This window comes from Vanrija albida (genome assembly GCF_041260175.1).
Source record: "Vanrija albida strain AlHP1 chromosome Unknown contig_5, whole genome shotgun sequence".
Classification (NCBI taxonomy): domain Eukaryota; kingdom Fungi; phylum Basidiomycota; class Tremellomycetes; order Trichosporonales; family Trichosporonaceae; genus Vanrija; species Vanrija albida.
In genome coordinates, this window is record NW_027191424.1 from 1,243,299 (window position 1) to 1,256,297 (window position 12,999).

The 12,999-nt window shown below is 66.2% G+C and overlaps 3 protein-coding genes across 3 annotated transcripts; 1 reads left to right on the top strand and 2 right to left on the bottom strand.

Moving 5' to 3' along the window:
• Positions 1–3,043: 3,043 nt before the first annotated feature.
• Q8F55_006589 (uncharacterized protein) lies at positions 3,044–6,398 on the bottom strand (the record flags this gene model as incomplete). Its single annotated transcript, XM_069355046.1, has 3 exons — positions 3,044–3,232; positions 3,279–5,571; positions 6,265–6,398. The coding sequence occupies 3 exons, from the start codon at positions 6,396–6,398 to the stop codon at positions 3,044–3,046; spliced, it is 2,616 nt and encodes an 871-aa protein (XP_069207117.1).
• A 1,970-nt stretch (positions 6,399–8,368) lies between these two features.
• On the bottom strand, positions 8,369–11,202 carry Q8F55_006590 (uncharacterized protein; the record flags this gene model as incomplete). The annotated part of the gene is made up of 5 exons (XM_069355047.1): positions 8,369–8,473; positions 8,525–8,700; positions 8,751–8,894; positions 8,980–10,689; positions 11,190–11,202. The coding sequence occupies 5 exons, from the start codon at positions 11,200–11,202 to the stop codon at positions 8,369–8,371; spliced, it is 2,148 nt and encodes a 715-aa protein (XP_069207118.1).
• Positions 11,203–12,108: 906 nt separating this feature from the next.
• On the top strand, positions 12,109–12,962 carry Q8F55_006591 (uncharacterized protein; the record flags this gene model as incomplete). The annotated part of the gene is made up of 2 exons (XM_069355048.1): positions 12,109–12,318; positions 12,357–12,962. The coding sequence occupies 2 exons, from the start codon at positions 12,109–12,111 to the stop codon at positions 12,960–12,962; spliced, it is 816 nt and encodes a 271-aa protein (XP_069207119.1).
• Between the last annotated feature and the right edge of the window lie 37 nt (positions 12,963–12,999).

Sequence of the window (12,999 nt, forward strand, 5' to 3'; positions counted from 1 at the left end):
ATGGATCTCGTAACCAACTCATCTCGTAAACTGTTCAAAGACCCTTTGCTCCCTGGTATTCCGTAAGCAGGTACGGCGGATACAACTGTCGGATCAGGAGCCATGGCGCCGTTACGAGAACGAGGGCGTTGTGCCACCGTGAGGAACCCGGCAGGCCCCCAGTTCATGTTGAAACTGGTCCTCCTGGAATCTGAATGCGCCGAGGGGGGGCTGCCTTCTTTTACAACACACAGCAGCGTGCGTACGCGCCGTTACGAGATGGCGCAAGGTGTGCTCAAGGGAGGTGTAGGGAGGCGTCGCGGAGGATACAAGTCTCCGAAAAGATACATCTCGGCAGCCAACTCACAGACCTCCGCGTTGCACACGCCGGCTTCTCCGGTCCGTCCGGGGGTGCAGTCCGGGGGTATCCCGCGCGGGGGCGGGAGACCAAACCAGATCTCGTGCTCGTCGTCGTCCAAGCCCAGGCTTGGGTTTTGTCACCGGGTAGGTACGAGGGACTCGGTCTTAGTCATGGGTACGTGAGGTTGTCAGCACGAGTCAGCAGTGCGGGCCGAGTCGTCGGGTGAATCCGAAGACGAGAACAAGAACCGACAAGGCGAAGGCGTCGGGCCGTGACGCCTTCGCCTTGTCGGGCCGTGACAGCCAAGATACAAGGCACCTCGGGGCCAAGTTGGCCAAGAGCGTGTGCAGCGTGCGACGCCGCGCCGGCATCACCGCGAGCCGGGGAATGCACGAGCGACACGCCATCAGCACCGACCAAGCGAGGCAGCCGTGGTGCGCCAGTACGGACCTGTGCGAGGTACCTTTGATTCAGCCTCGGCACGCGTCGCAAGCGTGGCGGGTTGGATGCAGCGTGCTCGCGTTGGGGAGGTGCCGTGGTGCTGGCGTCACGGCAGGCTCGACTCTTCTCTTGGGGCGACAGCTGCGCGGCGGCCAGCAGAGACACGCAAAACCGAGTTGGCCGCGCGGCATGTTAGTGCCAGCTGTGCCAGCTCGCAATTGTAGGTGCCGGCTTGGGGTGTGGGGCGGGCCTCGCCGCCACCACACGACAACGCCGAGCAGTGTCTCGGCGTCGCCGCGGCTCGAGCAGTTCGAGCCTCAGTCGCCAGCAACAAGCACTCAGTCTCAGCGCCCCGCCGCATCTGTCTCAATCGAGGCAACAGCCAGATTCGAACCGAAACCCGAACGACAGACGAGAATAGCCTCGGCGCTGCCCACCCCCGCCGCCACCGATCAGTCTCGATCCAATTGCCAGATCAGATCCATCCCCGGCGCGTCTAGACCCGGGGGAATCTGCCCCGGAGTTGTGTAGGGGCCAGCGGTGGGCGGAGTAACTCCGCCGTCAGCGAGCAGGCCAACTGCACCGGTTCCGGCGTCTGTTATTGTCTCGGACTTTGACAGCATGCCGTGGGGGTGGGGGGGGGGGGGTGTCACTAACCCACGACGTGGCCGTCACTCACGCTCACCGCTCGCGACAGTGGGCATACCCGCGTGGGCACAATCTAATCACGACCCACCACGCGGACGCGCTCGATTGCGCTAGGCTCGGGGGGGGGGGGGGGGGGGCTAGCGCGTCACGCGTTTCGCCGGGAGCAGTGGGGCTGCGGTCGAACATCTGCCTGCGTGTCAGCCAGCATGAAGGCGTAGTGCAGCATGCTGAGGCGCTAGCTCGCCATCAACGGCGGCGGCGCTCGCTCGCTCGCTCGCTGCTCGGCGCGTCTCATCGCGGCAGCGATACCGGCACTCGGCCCCGCATTCCGTCACCGGGAGGTCTGGTCGCCACCGGGAGACCTGCTCGTCACCGGGAGGACGGGGTGCGCGCCGGCAGCGTGACGCGTCCGTGGGTTGATCAGAGTGAGCTCATTGTGGGGCCGGCGACTCGGGGTACGCAATGGCGGGCAGGTTTCTCGATATCCTCGCAATCTCCGGGACCTGGGCCGCGACAGCCAGACGACGCGTGGGGGCCAGCGTGGTTCGGGTACACAGGCTCGGGGCGCACTGGCTCGCGGGCTGGGGCGGGGGCATACTCATGGGGGAGGTAGGTCGGCGGGGGGATGCTCATGGGAGGAGGTAGGTCGGCGGGCGAGTGACGACACCGGCCACGAGGTGCGACGCTACCTCTGCGGGGATGCACCCCCGCCTGGACAGCGAGACGCGCCGGAGGGGCGCGACTGCGCGACGGCCAGGCAGGCGCGAGAATGCTTGGGGTTCCGGTCCTCACTTGCTATCATGACGTCCGCGAGAGCCGCCCCTCCGCGAGAGCCGCCCCTCCGCGAGAGCCGCCCCTCCGCGAGAGCCGCCCCTCCGCGAGAGCCGCCCCTCCGCGAGAGCCGCCCCTCCGCGAGAGCCGCCCCCGATCCCTCCACGGCTGCCGGTGGATGGCGTCCCCATCCCTCTGCCCCTCGAGCCAAACACGCCGACGCATCCCCAACAGCGAGCCACCCTCCACCGCGATCGGGCAATGACGACACGCGCGAGCGTAGCGTCGGATGCAGATTCGTTACGGTGGGCTAGGCGCGCGCCAGTGGCAGGTAGTGGCTACCGCTGGAATCGGGGCTATTGTAGTAGGCAGTAGCTTGCGGCTGGCTTGCGGCTGACTTTGCGGAGGTGCTGTGGTGCAGCTTACGCGCAGAGATCGCGCGATCGCGCTCGCCCCACTCGCCCACCGATCGGACACGGACAAGGGGAGACTAGGCTAGCGGACACGGAGACGGAGACGGAGACGGAGACGCGGACGCGACGGACACGCGACTGCTAGTCGTGGCGCGGGCATGATGGGTCGGCTCTGCCGCACCCGCTGCGCCGGTGGACGCTACATCACATGGTTACAAGCCGCGTGGGCGAATCTGTAGCTGGTACGGGGATGGTGACAGGAATGTAGATGCAGTGGCTGGGAGATGGATTGCACAATGGGCATGGGTCAACAACAAGGTTCGCGTGAATGGATTGGGGGGGGGGGGGGGGGGGGTGGCCTTGGGGTGGGCTGAAGAGCAAGTGGACGTCGGCGAGGTGGGTGCGAGCTCAGCCCCACGCCACTCCCACCCTACACCACACCGACGCCAGCGCCAAAGCCAGTGCCAAGCGGCATCGGCGGATCCGTGTTCACCGCGGCCATCCACAGCGGGTGGGCATCTTTGGCACCCTCGGGCGTCACCTTGACGAGAAGCGAGAAGGCAGCAATGTCACGACGGCACATGGGGCACGTCGAGGAAGCAGGCGTGGCGTGCCATTTCTGCCATAGTCAGCACAGTACGCATCTCCCTCCCCGCCACACTCACCTCGAGGCACGACGCGTGGTACATGTGGTTGCACGGCGTCACGGCCACGTCGTCCGAAGGCTCGTAGTCGTCCTGGCACACGGCGCAGCATTCGTCGCGCTCCATCTCCGCGTTGTCCGTTTCGAGCTCACACCACTTGACGCGGCGCAGACAGCCAGCCGCAAGTTGGCGGCGCTGGTGTGCCGGCATTCTCGCCATGACGCGCAGGATCTGGGACGCGACAAGCCCGCGCTCCTTAGGACCCATCTCGGGGGTGATGGACATTCGCATCGTCGGCAGAACCATGCGTCTGGCATGGAGCGAGTGGCCGCCATTGACGTTGAACAGAAGCGGGTGCACCTGGCTGGAAGGCGGCTGCTGCGGTTGCCGTGGCGGGCTGGACCCATAGTAGGGGTGTTCGAGACGGCCTCCGCGGAAGAACTGCGGGTCCAACGCCGAGCCTGAGGCTGTGGGCTCGGCGTATGCGCCATCGAGAGCGCTTGGAGGCCGAAGGCCCTCGCCCAGGCGCCGCGAAAGTGCAGGCTGCCCATGGCGCGCCCAGTTGTCGCCCTGGAGCCATTCCTGGTCAAAGCTGTTGCTTGCGTACGACGAAGTGAGGGGGTGCACTGTGCGGTCACGGTCGAGGGGCGAAGCGAGACCAGACATACGGTTGGCGCGGCGGGTGAGATCGGCGAGCCGCTCGCGCGTGTGCGTGTGCGAGTCAAAGTCGACGCTGCGGCGCTGGCCGCCAAGCGGATCGAGGCGGTTCGCCGGGTCAAACGACTCGGTCGTGTCGACAGGCACGATCCCAGCGGCAGAGGCGGCCCCAAACCTGTTGCTTCGGGGGCGTGCGGCGCCAGACTCAGTGGGGATGAGATTGGCTGGAGGCGGCGGCGGTACGGTGGTGATGTCAGAATCTGTGGACATGGTCACGTCCTGCTCATCGCGCGCAGCAACGTCGCGGACATTCGGACGATGATGACGAGTAGCAGGACGGCCCTCGGGTGCCGTGTCCGCCTGGAGGGGGTAGGGCACGTCGCGGCGCCAGCTCTCAATGTTGGTGGGAACCGAACGCTCTTCGCGGGGGCGGAACTCGGCGAGGTTGCGGGCCGAGAGACGAGGTGCTGGAGGGCGAGCCACACCGGCGGCGGGATCGCGCGGAGTGCTACGGGTTGCAAGGCCAGACGGTGCGTGGGCTTGCACGGCCGAGGCCGTGGCAGCGGGCGCATCGGGGTTGAAGGTGCCATCGAGGCGCGACAACCAGTCGGTAGGGCCGGGATTGCCGCGGGCGTGTAGTCTGTCCGGCCTGTCAGACTGGGAGAGCCTCTCGGTTGTCGCGTTGCTGCTCGAGAAGCCAAAGTTGGGGTTCATGACCCAGCCAGTGACGCTGGCGCCGGCGGCGCTGGAGGCTGCTTCGGCTGCAGTGCCACCGCCTCCTGATACGCCTTGAAGTGCTTCGGCCAGGCGGTGTGCACGACTCTGCTGCCAGGCCAAGAGGTGTGACTGGTTTGGCTGCGGCTGTGCGGTGCGACCAAACGACGACGTGCGTTCCATCGGCGAAGAGTTGGAGGATTGGGGCGCGGACGTGTGCGGCGCGGGCTGGAAGTAGGAACGCTGGGGAAGGGCCTCTGGATAGAAGGCAGTAGCAGGCTGGGGCACCTGTTGCTGCTGTTGCTGCTGTTGCTGCTGTTGCTGCTGTTGCTGCTGTTGCAGCTGCTGTTGTCGCTGCTGTTGCAGCAGCTGTTGCTGTTGCTGTTGCTGTTGCAGTCGCAATACTGTTGAGGGCTCGTTCAAGCGAGATCCAAGGCGAGAATGCAACAGATTGGCCGTCAAAAGGTATCTTCCCTGCATGACCTGCCTTCTGCGCATGTCTGCCGGCGAGTTGCCCATGGTGGCGAGCTCCTGCCGGTACGCTTCGATCTCGCCCGGTGTGAGTGGGGTAAGGGAGCGCAGGTCTGTGGTGTTCTCAGCCGAGCCAGGCCTCGCGAGTGGCGTCCCCGGGCCCCAGTGTACGCCCTCGAGCGTCTGTTGCGCGGCACGCAAGCGGCGCATGTTGAAGATCATCTCACGACGCACGCGGTCTCTGTCGTTTGCGAGGGGTGCGGCGGTGCCGGATGCGGCGACCAGTGGTGTCTCAGCAGGCCTTGGCATGGCGACAGAGCTCAGTTCGGTGTGGCTCAGAGGACCCATCTCTGTGAGCATGTGCCAGTCGTCGATGACGTCGGGGGCCAAGGGCGAGTGACTGCTTCCGACCCGGCTTCCGACAGTCGCACCGTGTCCGAGGAAACCGTTCTGGTCGAGACCGCCGCTCCAGCTGTCGACAGTGAGCGTGGGCACTGGTGCGGCGGCCAAAGCCGACGGGGTTGCCGCCGCCCCCGCCGCCGCCTCTATCGAATCTTGGCGTTGCGGAGGAAAGGCGTAATCAAACGCATTGTACGATGTAGGGAAAGCACGGGGCGGACGATCGGGTGGCGCCGTCGGGGCCGGGGCTGCTGCTGCAGCAGCAGCAGCAGAAGCAATGCCCGAGGGGGCGGGCATGGGGAGCACCGGGCGTGGCGGGGACGAGTGGGCCGATGACCGTGGGGACGACGATGATGCACGTGGGTACATTGTCGTCGAGTGCTGCTGCTGGTGGTGGTGGTGGTGATGTCTTGAGCGGGGCGAGTTGCTGTGGCGACCCGACGAGCGAGGAGAGCGAGTTGGGGGCGGCGACGAGTCAACAGCAATGGGTTCGCCAGATGGCGAAGCGCGGCGCTTTGGGCCTGTTGACGGGCCTGCCTGGGCCAAGCCGTCTTGGTCAAGGTCGACATTGACGCGTTTTCGCGCGCACACGGCGGCCCAAACCGCGGCGGGTGCAGCTGCAGGTGGGGCGGCGGTGCGGGTGGGCATGGCGAAAGGTGTTGTTGGTGCGGGCACGAGCGGGGTTCGCGATGGCGTCGTCGTCGGCGGCAAGGAGAGTGAGTCAAAGGACGGGCGTGGGGCCGGTGCTGTGCCGAGTGCGCTCGACACCTCGCTCATGGACCCAGAGGCCGAGGACGACAGCGAGGCGACGGGCGAGGCTGCGAGCGAGTCGGCGCCGGCGGGGCCGGGGACGGCGAGGAATGGCGCGTGGACGGGGATGGTGATGGCCGTTGGCGGCATGGGTGGAGTGGGAGAGGGGGAAGAGGTGGGCGCCGGTGTATTTAAACTTTGAGGAGCGAGCGGCGGTCGCGGCAGTGGCTGCGGTCGCTGCGGTCGCTGCCTGGAAGCGTCAGTGATGGTGGCCGAGCGAGTGGAGTAGTGGGAGGGTGGGAGCGAGCGAGCGGGTGAGCGAGCGAGCGCTGGGCGGGGGGCGGTGGCGGGGGTGGGTGGGTGCAGTCGGCCGTCCCGTCGTTGTCGGAGCGTCGTGCGGTGGTGGGCGCTGCTCGTCGTCGTCGCTGTCGTCGCTGTCGTCGTCGATGCAGTGGTGAAGTGGGCGACGGTATGCAGTTTTGTGTGCAACAGCCCGCCCGTCCTTGGCTCGCCGCCTGCTCGCTCGCTCGCTCGCTCGGTCGCTTCTTTGTCACTGCGTCACATGGCCGACGGTGTCGACCATATACTCACGGGTGGGTGGGGTGGGTGGTGCTAATTGCAGTTTCAAGTGGCGTCGGACTCGCTTGCAAACTCGAGCCTGCTCTTGGCCTGCTCTTGCTTGCCTGTCGTCGGTCGCCTGCGCTGCCTTGTGCCCGTCGACAGACGCACGCACAACAATGACAAAAGAGCGAGGCTCGAGGCGGGCGGTATGACGGCTGCGGCTGCGGCGGCGGCGCGGCGGCCAAGTCCGAGGCCCTCGGCTGGCTTTTTCGGCGGCTCGGCGGTCGGTCAGGCGCCGGAGCGTGACCGGGGAGTGGATCCGAGGGCGCGGCGCACAATGCCCGACGGTGCGGTGCGGTGCGGTGTGTGCGTGCGGGGGCGTGGAGCCGACGCTCGTTTGTGCTGGCTGCGAAAATAGGCAGCGGTGGAGTGGGTGCTAGTAACCGAGCGGCGAACCGAGGCTGAGTGGAGGAACGAGGGACGACGAGACGAGGAGCGAGGAAGAGACAGGCGATGATGGCGGCGGCGGGCCTCTGGGCTGCCAAGTATGCAAAGCAAGCGCAGGCATGCACGACAAGCCGAGGCGTCTGCGGCACGCGCTCGCTCGCCTGGCTGGGCCGGCTCGCCGCACTGCGCACACGAACGAGGCCAAGGGGCACGCTGTTTCGCCGCGCCACGCGCCTGCTGCACTCGGCATGGGCGCCGACACCTGCGCACCTGCAGCTCCTGATCTGTTCCAGCTGCATGCACCACGCACTGCGCACTGCGTGCCCGCCCGACCCGACGCACCCCGCCGCGCGCCCGGCCGGCCGGTGGCGGTCGCGGTCTAGTCTGGCTCACTGGCTGGCTCCTCGCTCGCGCGCTCAGAATACGCCGCGCCGCGCCGCGCGCCCTCCCAGTCGCCGCACGCACATTGCGTCCCGCCCGCCGACATCATCATCATCATCATCATCGGCCGCTCCACACCCCTCCCTGGTCGGGTCGGTCAACCGCCGCCATCCCGCCCGCCCGTTACCTCGTCCACCGTCCACCAAAGACCGAGCATACCATGCCTCACCCTCTGCTTGCCCCCTGTTGCCCGCTCGCCGAGCCTACATAGGCCTGGCCACACACAGGTCTTGACCCGCCTCGGCGCACGTCACATGCCTCGCAACACGCGGCCCAGCGTGCCGCCACCGCTACCCTACGCGGCACACCGCCCGCATTACACAAGATGACATGCATTAATAGTAGAGTCAAAAAGTCGTGCAGCCAGCGTACATACGCGATACGCCGGCCAGGCGTCCACCAAAAACCGGCATGAATCCCAAATCAGAGCATCAGATCCGGGGCGAGGCAGTCCGCACTCGCGACTCGCCCCGCCTCGTCTCGACCGTCCACCCGTACTCCGTTGCTCACCCGTCCGCACATTCGGCACACGGTCCGCACGTCGCGCGCGCAAGTCGCGCCCGGGCCAACCGCGCCAGACCACGCCACCCTACGCCGCCCACGCTGGCCCACGTACTCCAGCCCCGACCCACGTCTCAGGCACAACAGCCTCGCACACGCGACGCTTCCGCCTAGATTCGGTTGCCGTTGCGCACATGTCCTGGCGCAGCGATAAATACTGGCTTGCCGTCTTTATCCTTGTGGGGCACCTTCTTCTCGTCCAGCTGGAAGTCGGCCTGATCGGTCGGTCAGCAAATGGCGCAGCGCGCGACGTTTCCAAGACTCACCACCTGAGTGAGATACGACCCCGCTCCCAGTTCTAAAACCCATACGTCGTCGTACACTTCAACGCCATTGTAGCCGCCACTGATCCAGATGCGTGAATCGTGTAGCACCGCGACGTGGTAGCCTCGCCCAGGCGGTGGGAGACCCTTTGGCGACTTGTACTCGTAGTGCCAGTTCACTGCGGCGTCAGCCAAGATGCGGGCGGCCATGACATCACGCTCCACTTACACAGATCCAGCACCAGCACGTCTTGCGCATACGCGTGACCGTTGTGACCTCCGATAATGTACAGGAAGTTGCCCACAAGCGAGGTGGTGTGCGACAGGCGGTTCTGCTGCGGCGAGACATCGATATGTGTCCATTCAAGGGATTCTGGGCAAGTCAGCATGTGGTTCAGAGTGGTAACGCGGTGACGCATGGATGCCACGCGTAGACCTCGCCGGATCCCGACACTTACGCAAGTCCAACACATGTACGTCGCCGAAACTCGCGTGGCCGTCACTGCCCCCAAACACGACCATCTTGTCCTGCACCAGGTTTGCAGAGTGATAGCCTTTCTTTGGTGGAATGTCGCCGTGCGTCGTCCACTCATGCCACGACAGATGCTCCGGATCCGATACGTCGAGGGCCCAGAGGTCGTTGAGCGCCGCCTGGCCATTACCGCCTCCAAAGACGACGATAAAGTTCCGGTAGAGGAGGGCGGTATGGGCGCGCCGTGGCGGTGGGTGCTTGTCCCTTGGCGTGGTGATTTCTGGGCGCGAGAAGCGATGCGAGATTGTGTCAAACGCCCAGACGTCATTCGAGTAGGTCGGGCCGTCACCTCCACCAAACAGATAAAGCGTGTTGCCGACAATGTTGGTCGTATGCGCGCGTAATGGCGGGAGGGCGTCTCCAAACGTCTCAATCATTGTCCAGTGATACGATTCCGTGTCAAAGCAGGCCACACCGCGCCAGCACGACTTGGAGTCGACACCGCCAATGACCCAGATCTTGTCATCGACGAGCGTGCCAGTGTGCGCACGGATCGGCTGTGCTGGCGGGCGCCCGTGCGCGGGTATAGGTGCAAAGTACATTTCACTTGGCGGGGCGCGGGGAACCTTGCCTGACGGGAGGAGAGGCTCGAGGGAGTGGCCGTTCGAGGTCGCTGCGTTGGCTGCAGCATTTGCTGCGGCCGCTGCCGCGGCCTCTCGTGCCTTTGCGCTCTTGTCTTCTTGCGAAGGGTTTGAGGTCTGGCGCGCACTCGTTCGTCTTGCCTGCTGTGACTCGCCCACTGCCGCGAGCGTTCTCAAAGACGGGGCGCTGCTCACACCATTCTGGATGGCCTGGTGGGCCGAGAGATTCTGGGTCGTGAGGTTCATGGCCGACACGAGACCGGATGACCCAAGGGTGAAGTCGCGGTAGCGGTGCGCCGAGCGGGCGGGGACTGCCGGGGCCACGGGGGAGGTAGCTGGGGCGGATGCGGAGGGCACCGGCGTGGTCGCCGGGAGGGGGGAGATTGAGTTAATGTTGGGCGGTGGGCTCGAGCCCGATGTTTGTGACCGCGAGGCTGCCGCCGCTGCGCCGTGTGGTGGTGGAGACGATCCCGAGCCTGGGGGTCGTCTCTGGGCCAAATGCGCGGGGTAGGTGATGGGCTCGAGGTCGTAGTTTGCTGGCGACGCTCCGGCTGCCGTGTTGACGTTTACTGTGGCCAGGGGCGACGAGTGGGGGAGCGGCGTCCTGTTGGTCGTGGCCGGCTTGTACGGGTATGCGACGAGGGGCGAGGATGATCCGTACAGACTCTGAGAGCCCGAGATTGGGGGCGGGGTTGCTGCAATGCCAGCGAGGTCCGAGGTTGAGCCAACGCCGCCGAGTGCTGCGGAGGCGCGGGGGTTGGGTGTCGAGTTTGCTGGCAAAGGAGGTGCCGAGCCCGACGCCGAGTTAGGGTCTTCGGCGATCGGAGGGATCGGCGTGCCAAAGAGAGCCGAGGACAGCGACGAGTCGTCTACGACGACGCGTGCAAGTGATGGAAAGGTAGAGCCGCGCGATGCTGATGTGCTGGCGGCGTTGGCTTCGGCCACGGGTTCGGGCGAGGGTGAGGATCCCTTGTCTGTCCTTCGAAACGGGGAGCGGGTAAGGGTTGGCAGCCTGCGAAATGTTGACGAGCCAGGGAGCGATGCGCGTTGCCGGCCTGTAGTGGGGAGGGCAAGAGTTAGCTTGTGCGCGGGGTGGATGGATGGAGTGTGTTGGGTGGGTGATGGATTGGGTGGTTGTGGAGTGGTCGTCGTCGTGTGATGGGTGGGTGGGAGGTGTGTGTGCACTTGAAAGACAAAGGAGAGTGAAAGGGACGTGGGTGGGTGGGGAGCAAGGGGGAAGGGGGGTGGAGTGAGTGGGTGTGGGTGGTGGTGCGTGTGGGCGGCGCCGTGGCTAGATTAGGAAAGGAAGGAAGGGGGGGGAGGGAGGGCACGCGGCGGCGGCGGCGGCCAGCATGTGCGCGTTGTTGCAGCCCGCCAGCTAGAGGGCCAGCCAGCGCAGCTCAGCCCAGCCAGGCGCGTGCAGTTGTTGGCTTGACTGGCGTCGCGACGGCAACGCGTAAGACGACGTGTTGCCTCCCGGCCAGCCAGCCACGGGGCCCTGCATACACCACCAGGGCTGGCAGAGGGGTCGTTGGGGGGTGGGGGTGCGGCTCACCGTTCGAGTCCATTGCTGCGTGCGGGCGTGAGCAATGGGGAGGTGGATGCGATGGCCGAGTGGGTGGATGGGGAGATGAGCAAAAGAGAGCGGATGATGCGGCGCCAAGTGGGAATGAAAGGCGCGTGGAGGTGGGTGGGGTGGGGGGAAGGGGAAGGGGGTGAGTTGAGTGTGTGGTGGTGAGCTTACTGCATTGCTGGCATCGACGCTGGCTGGCCGCTGACTGACTGCATCTGGATTCCCTGTTGCTCGTCGTATCATCACTCATGCCGCTGCATGTACTTTGCCTTCCCCCCTCCCCCCCTCACCCTCTCCGCTTCCTCTGGCCAGATTGAATTACGCACAGTGTGCCGTGCCGTGTTGCGTGTCGGTACAGGGAAACCCGCAAGAGGTAGTGGGCAGTGGGCAGCGGGCGGCGGGCGCGAGGCGGCAGGCGGCAGGCGCGACGGCGCATGCTGCAGGTGCTGGCTACTGCCTACTGCTTGCTCTCTACTCTACTCTGACGCAAAGGGCAAGGCCTGCCTGCCTGCCTGTACCTCTCTCCCCGCGTCTGCCGCGTCGCGCGCGTGCTGGCCCGACCGACGACCCGCGCGAGGGCGACCCGACACGTCGAGTAACAGGAATCAGTCAGTTACCACCCAGTTTCATTCTACCACCATTACACGACCCCTGAAGGGAACAAGTCTGCCCTTTGTCTTCTTCCGAAGCCACTACCCACCTCGACTCACCCAGCACCCAGCCCACACCGAACCCCTCACCCCTCCATCGCCGACGCCGAGCGCTTGCGGCGTCTTTCGCCGACGCCGCCGACACAACCATTCGCCACTAGCCGCCGCACCCACTCCCCCCCAGCCCAGCCGCCTCCCGCGCCCTGAACATCACCCAAAACTTGTCAACCGCATCCCGCTCCATATCCCACATGTCTACCATACCCGGCCTGCACCCCAGCACGCGCTTCCACTTCTGGACCGAGACGGCCGTGCTCACCACGCTGCTGCAGCGCGCGCGCGCCCAGCACCGCGCGCAGCTCTTCCTCCGGCGCCTGGTCGGCGTCGTGCGGCTTGCGCGGCGCGTGGGAGGCGCGCTCGCGCAAGACGACAGCGACGCACTCCGCAGCCTCGTCCCGGTCGTGAGTCGCCTCGGCATGTTACTGCCGCTGACCCCCAGCTCACGGCCGCCCTCGTCAAGGCGGCCGGCGCGACGCGCCGCATGCTCGAGCTGCACCACTTCATGCCCCTCCAGACGGTGCTCCTCGCGTCCTATGCCCGGCTGTACGCCGTGGCTGTTGGCCTGGGCCGCAGCGTCGGGCTGGAGGGCCACGAGCTCGGCCTCGGGGTGGAGAAGCCGGCCGTGGAGCTCGCGCCGCCAGAGCTACCAGAGCTCGAGGGCATCGAGCTGCTCGGCGAGCGCGTCGAGCGCGTCGAGCGCCCCGTCGCCAGCCCGAAGCGGCTGCGCGAGGACACCGGCTCGGCGGTCGCGTCGGCGTCGGCGTCCCCGGCCCCGCGGCCGGCGCTCGCCGTCGAGGCCAAGAGGCCCAAGGCGGTGCCTGCCACCGCCGACTCGCCACGGCCCAAGAAGGTCGTCGACGGCGTCAGGCCGCCTGTCGCCGCCGACCCTCACGCCGTACCCAAGCCCAAGAAGCTCAAGGCCGTCGACACGCCCCCGGCCGCCGCTACCCCCGACGGAGCACCCAAAACGGCCAAGGCCAAGACCAAGACCAAGACCAAGACCAAGAAGAAGCGCGATGCCATGGACGACATCTTCGGCTTCTAACGGCCCTCGCGCGGCGCACGTACAACACTGTAGCATC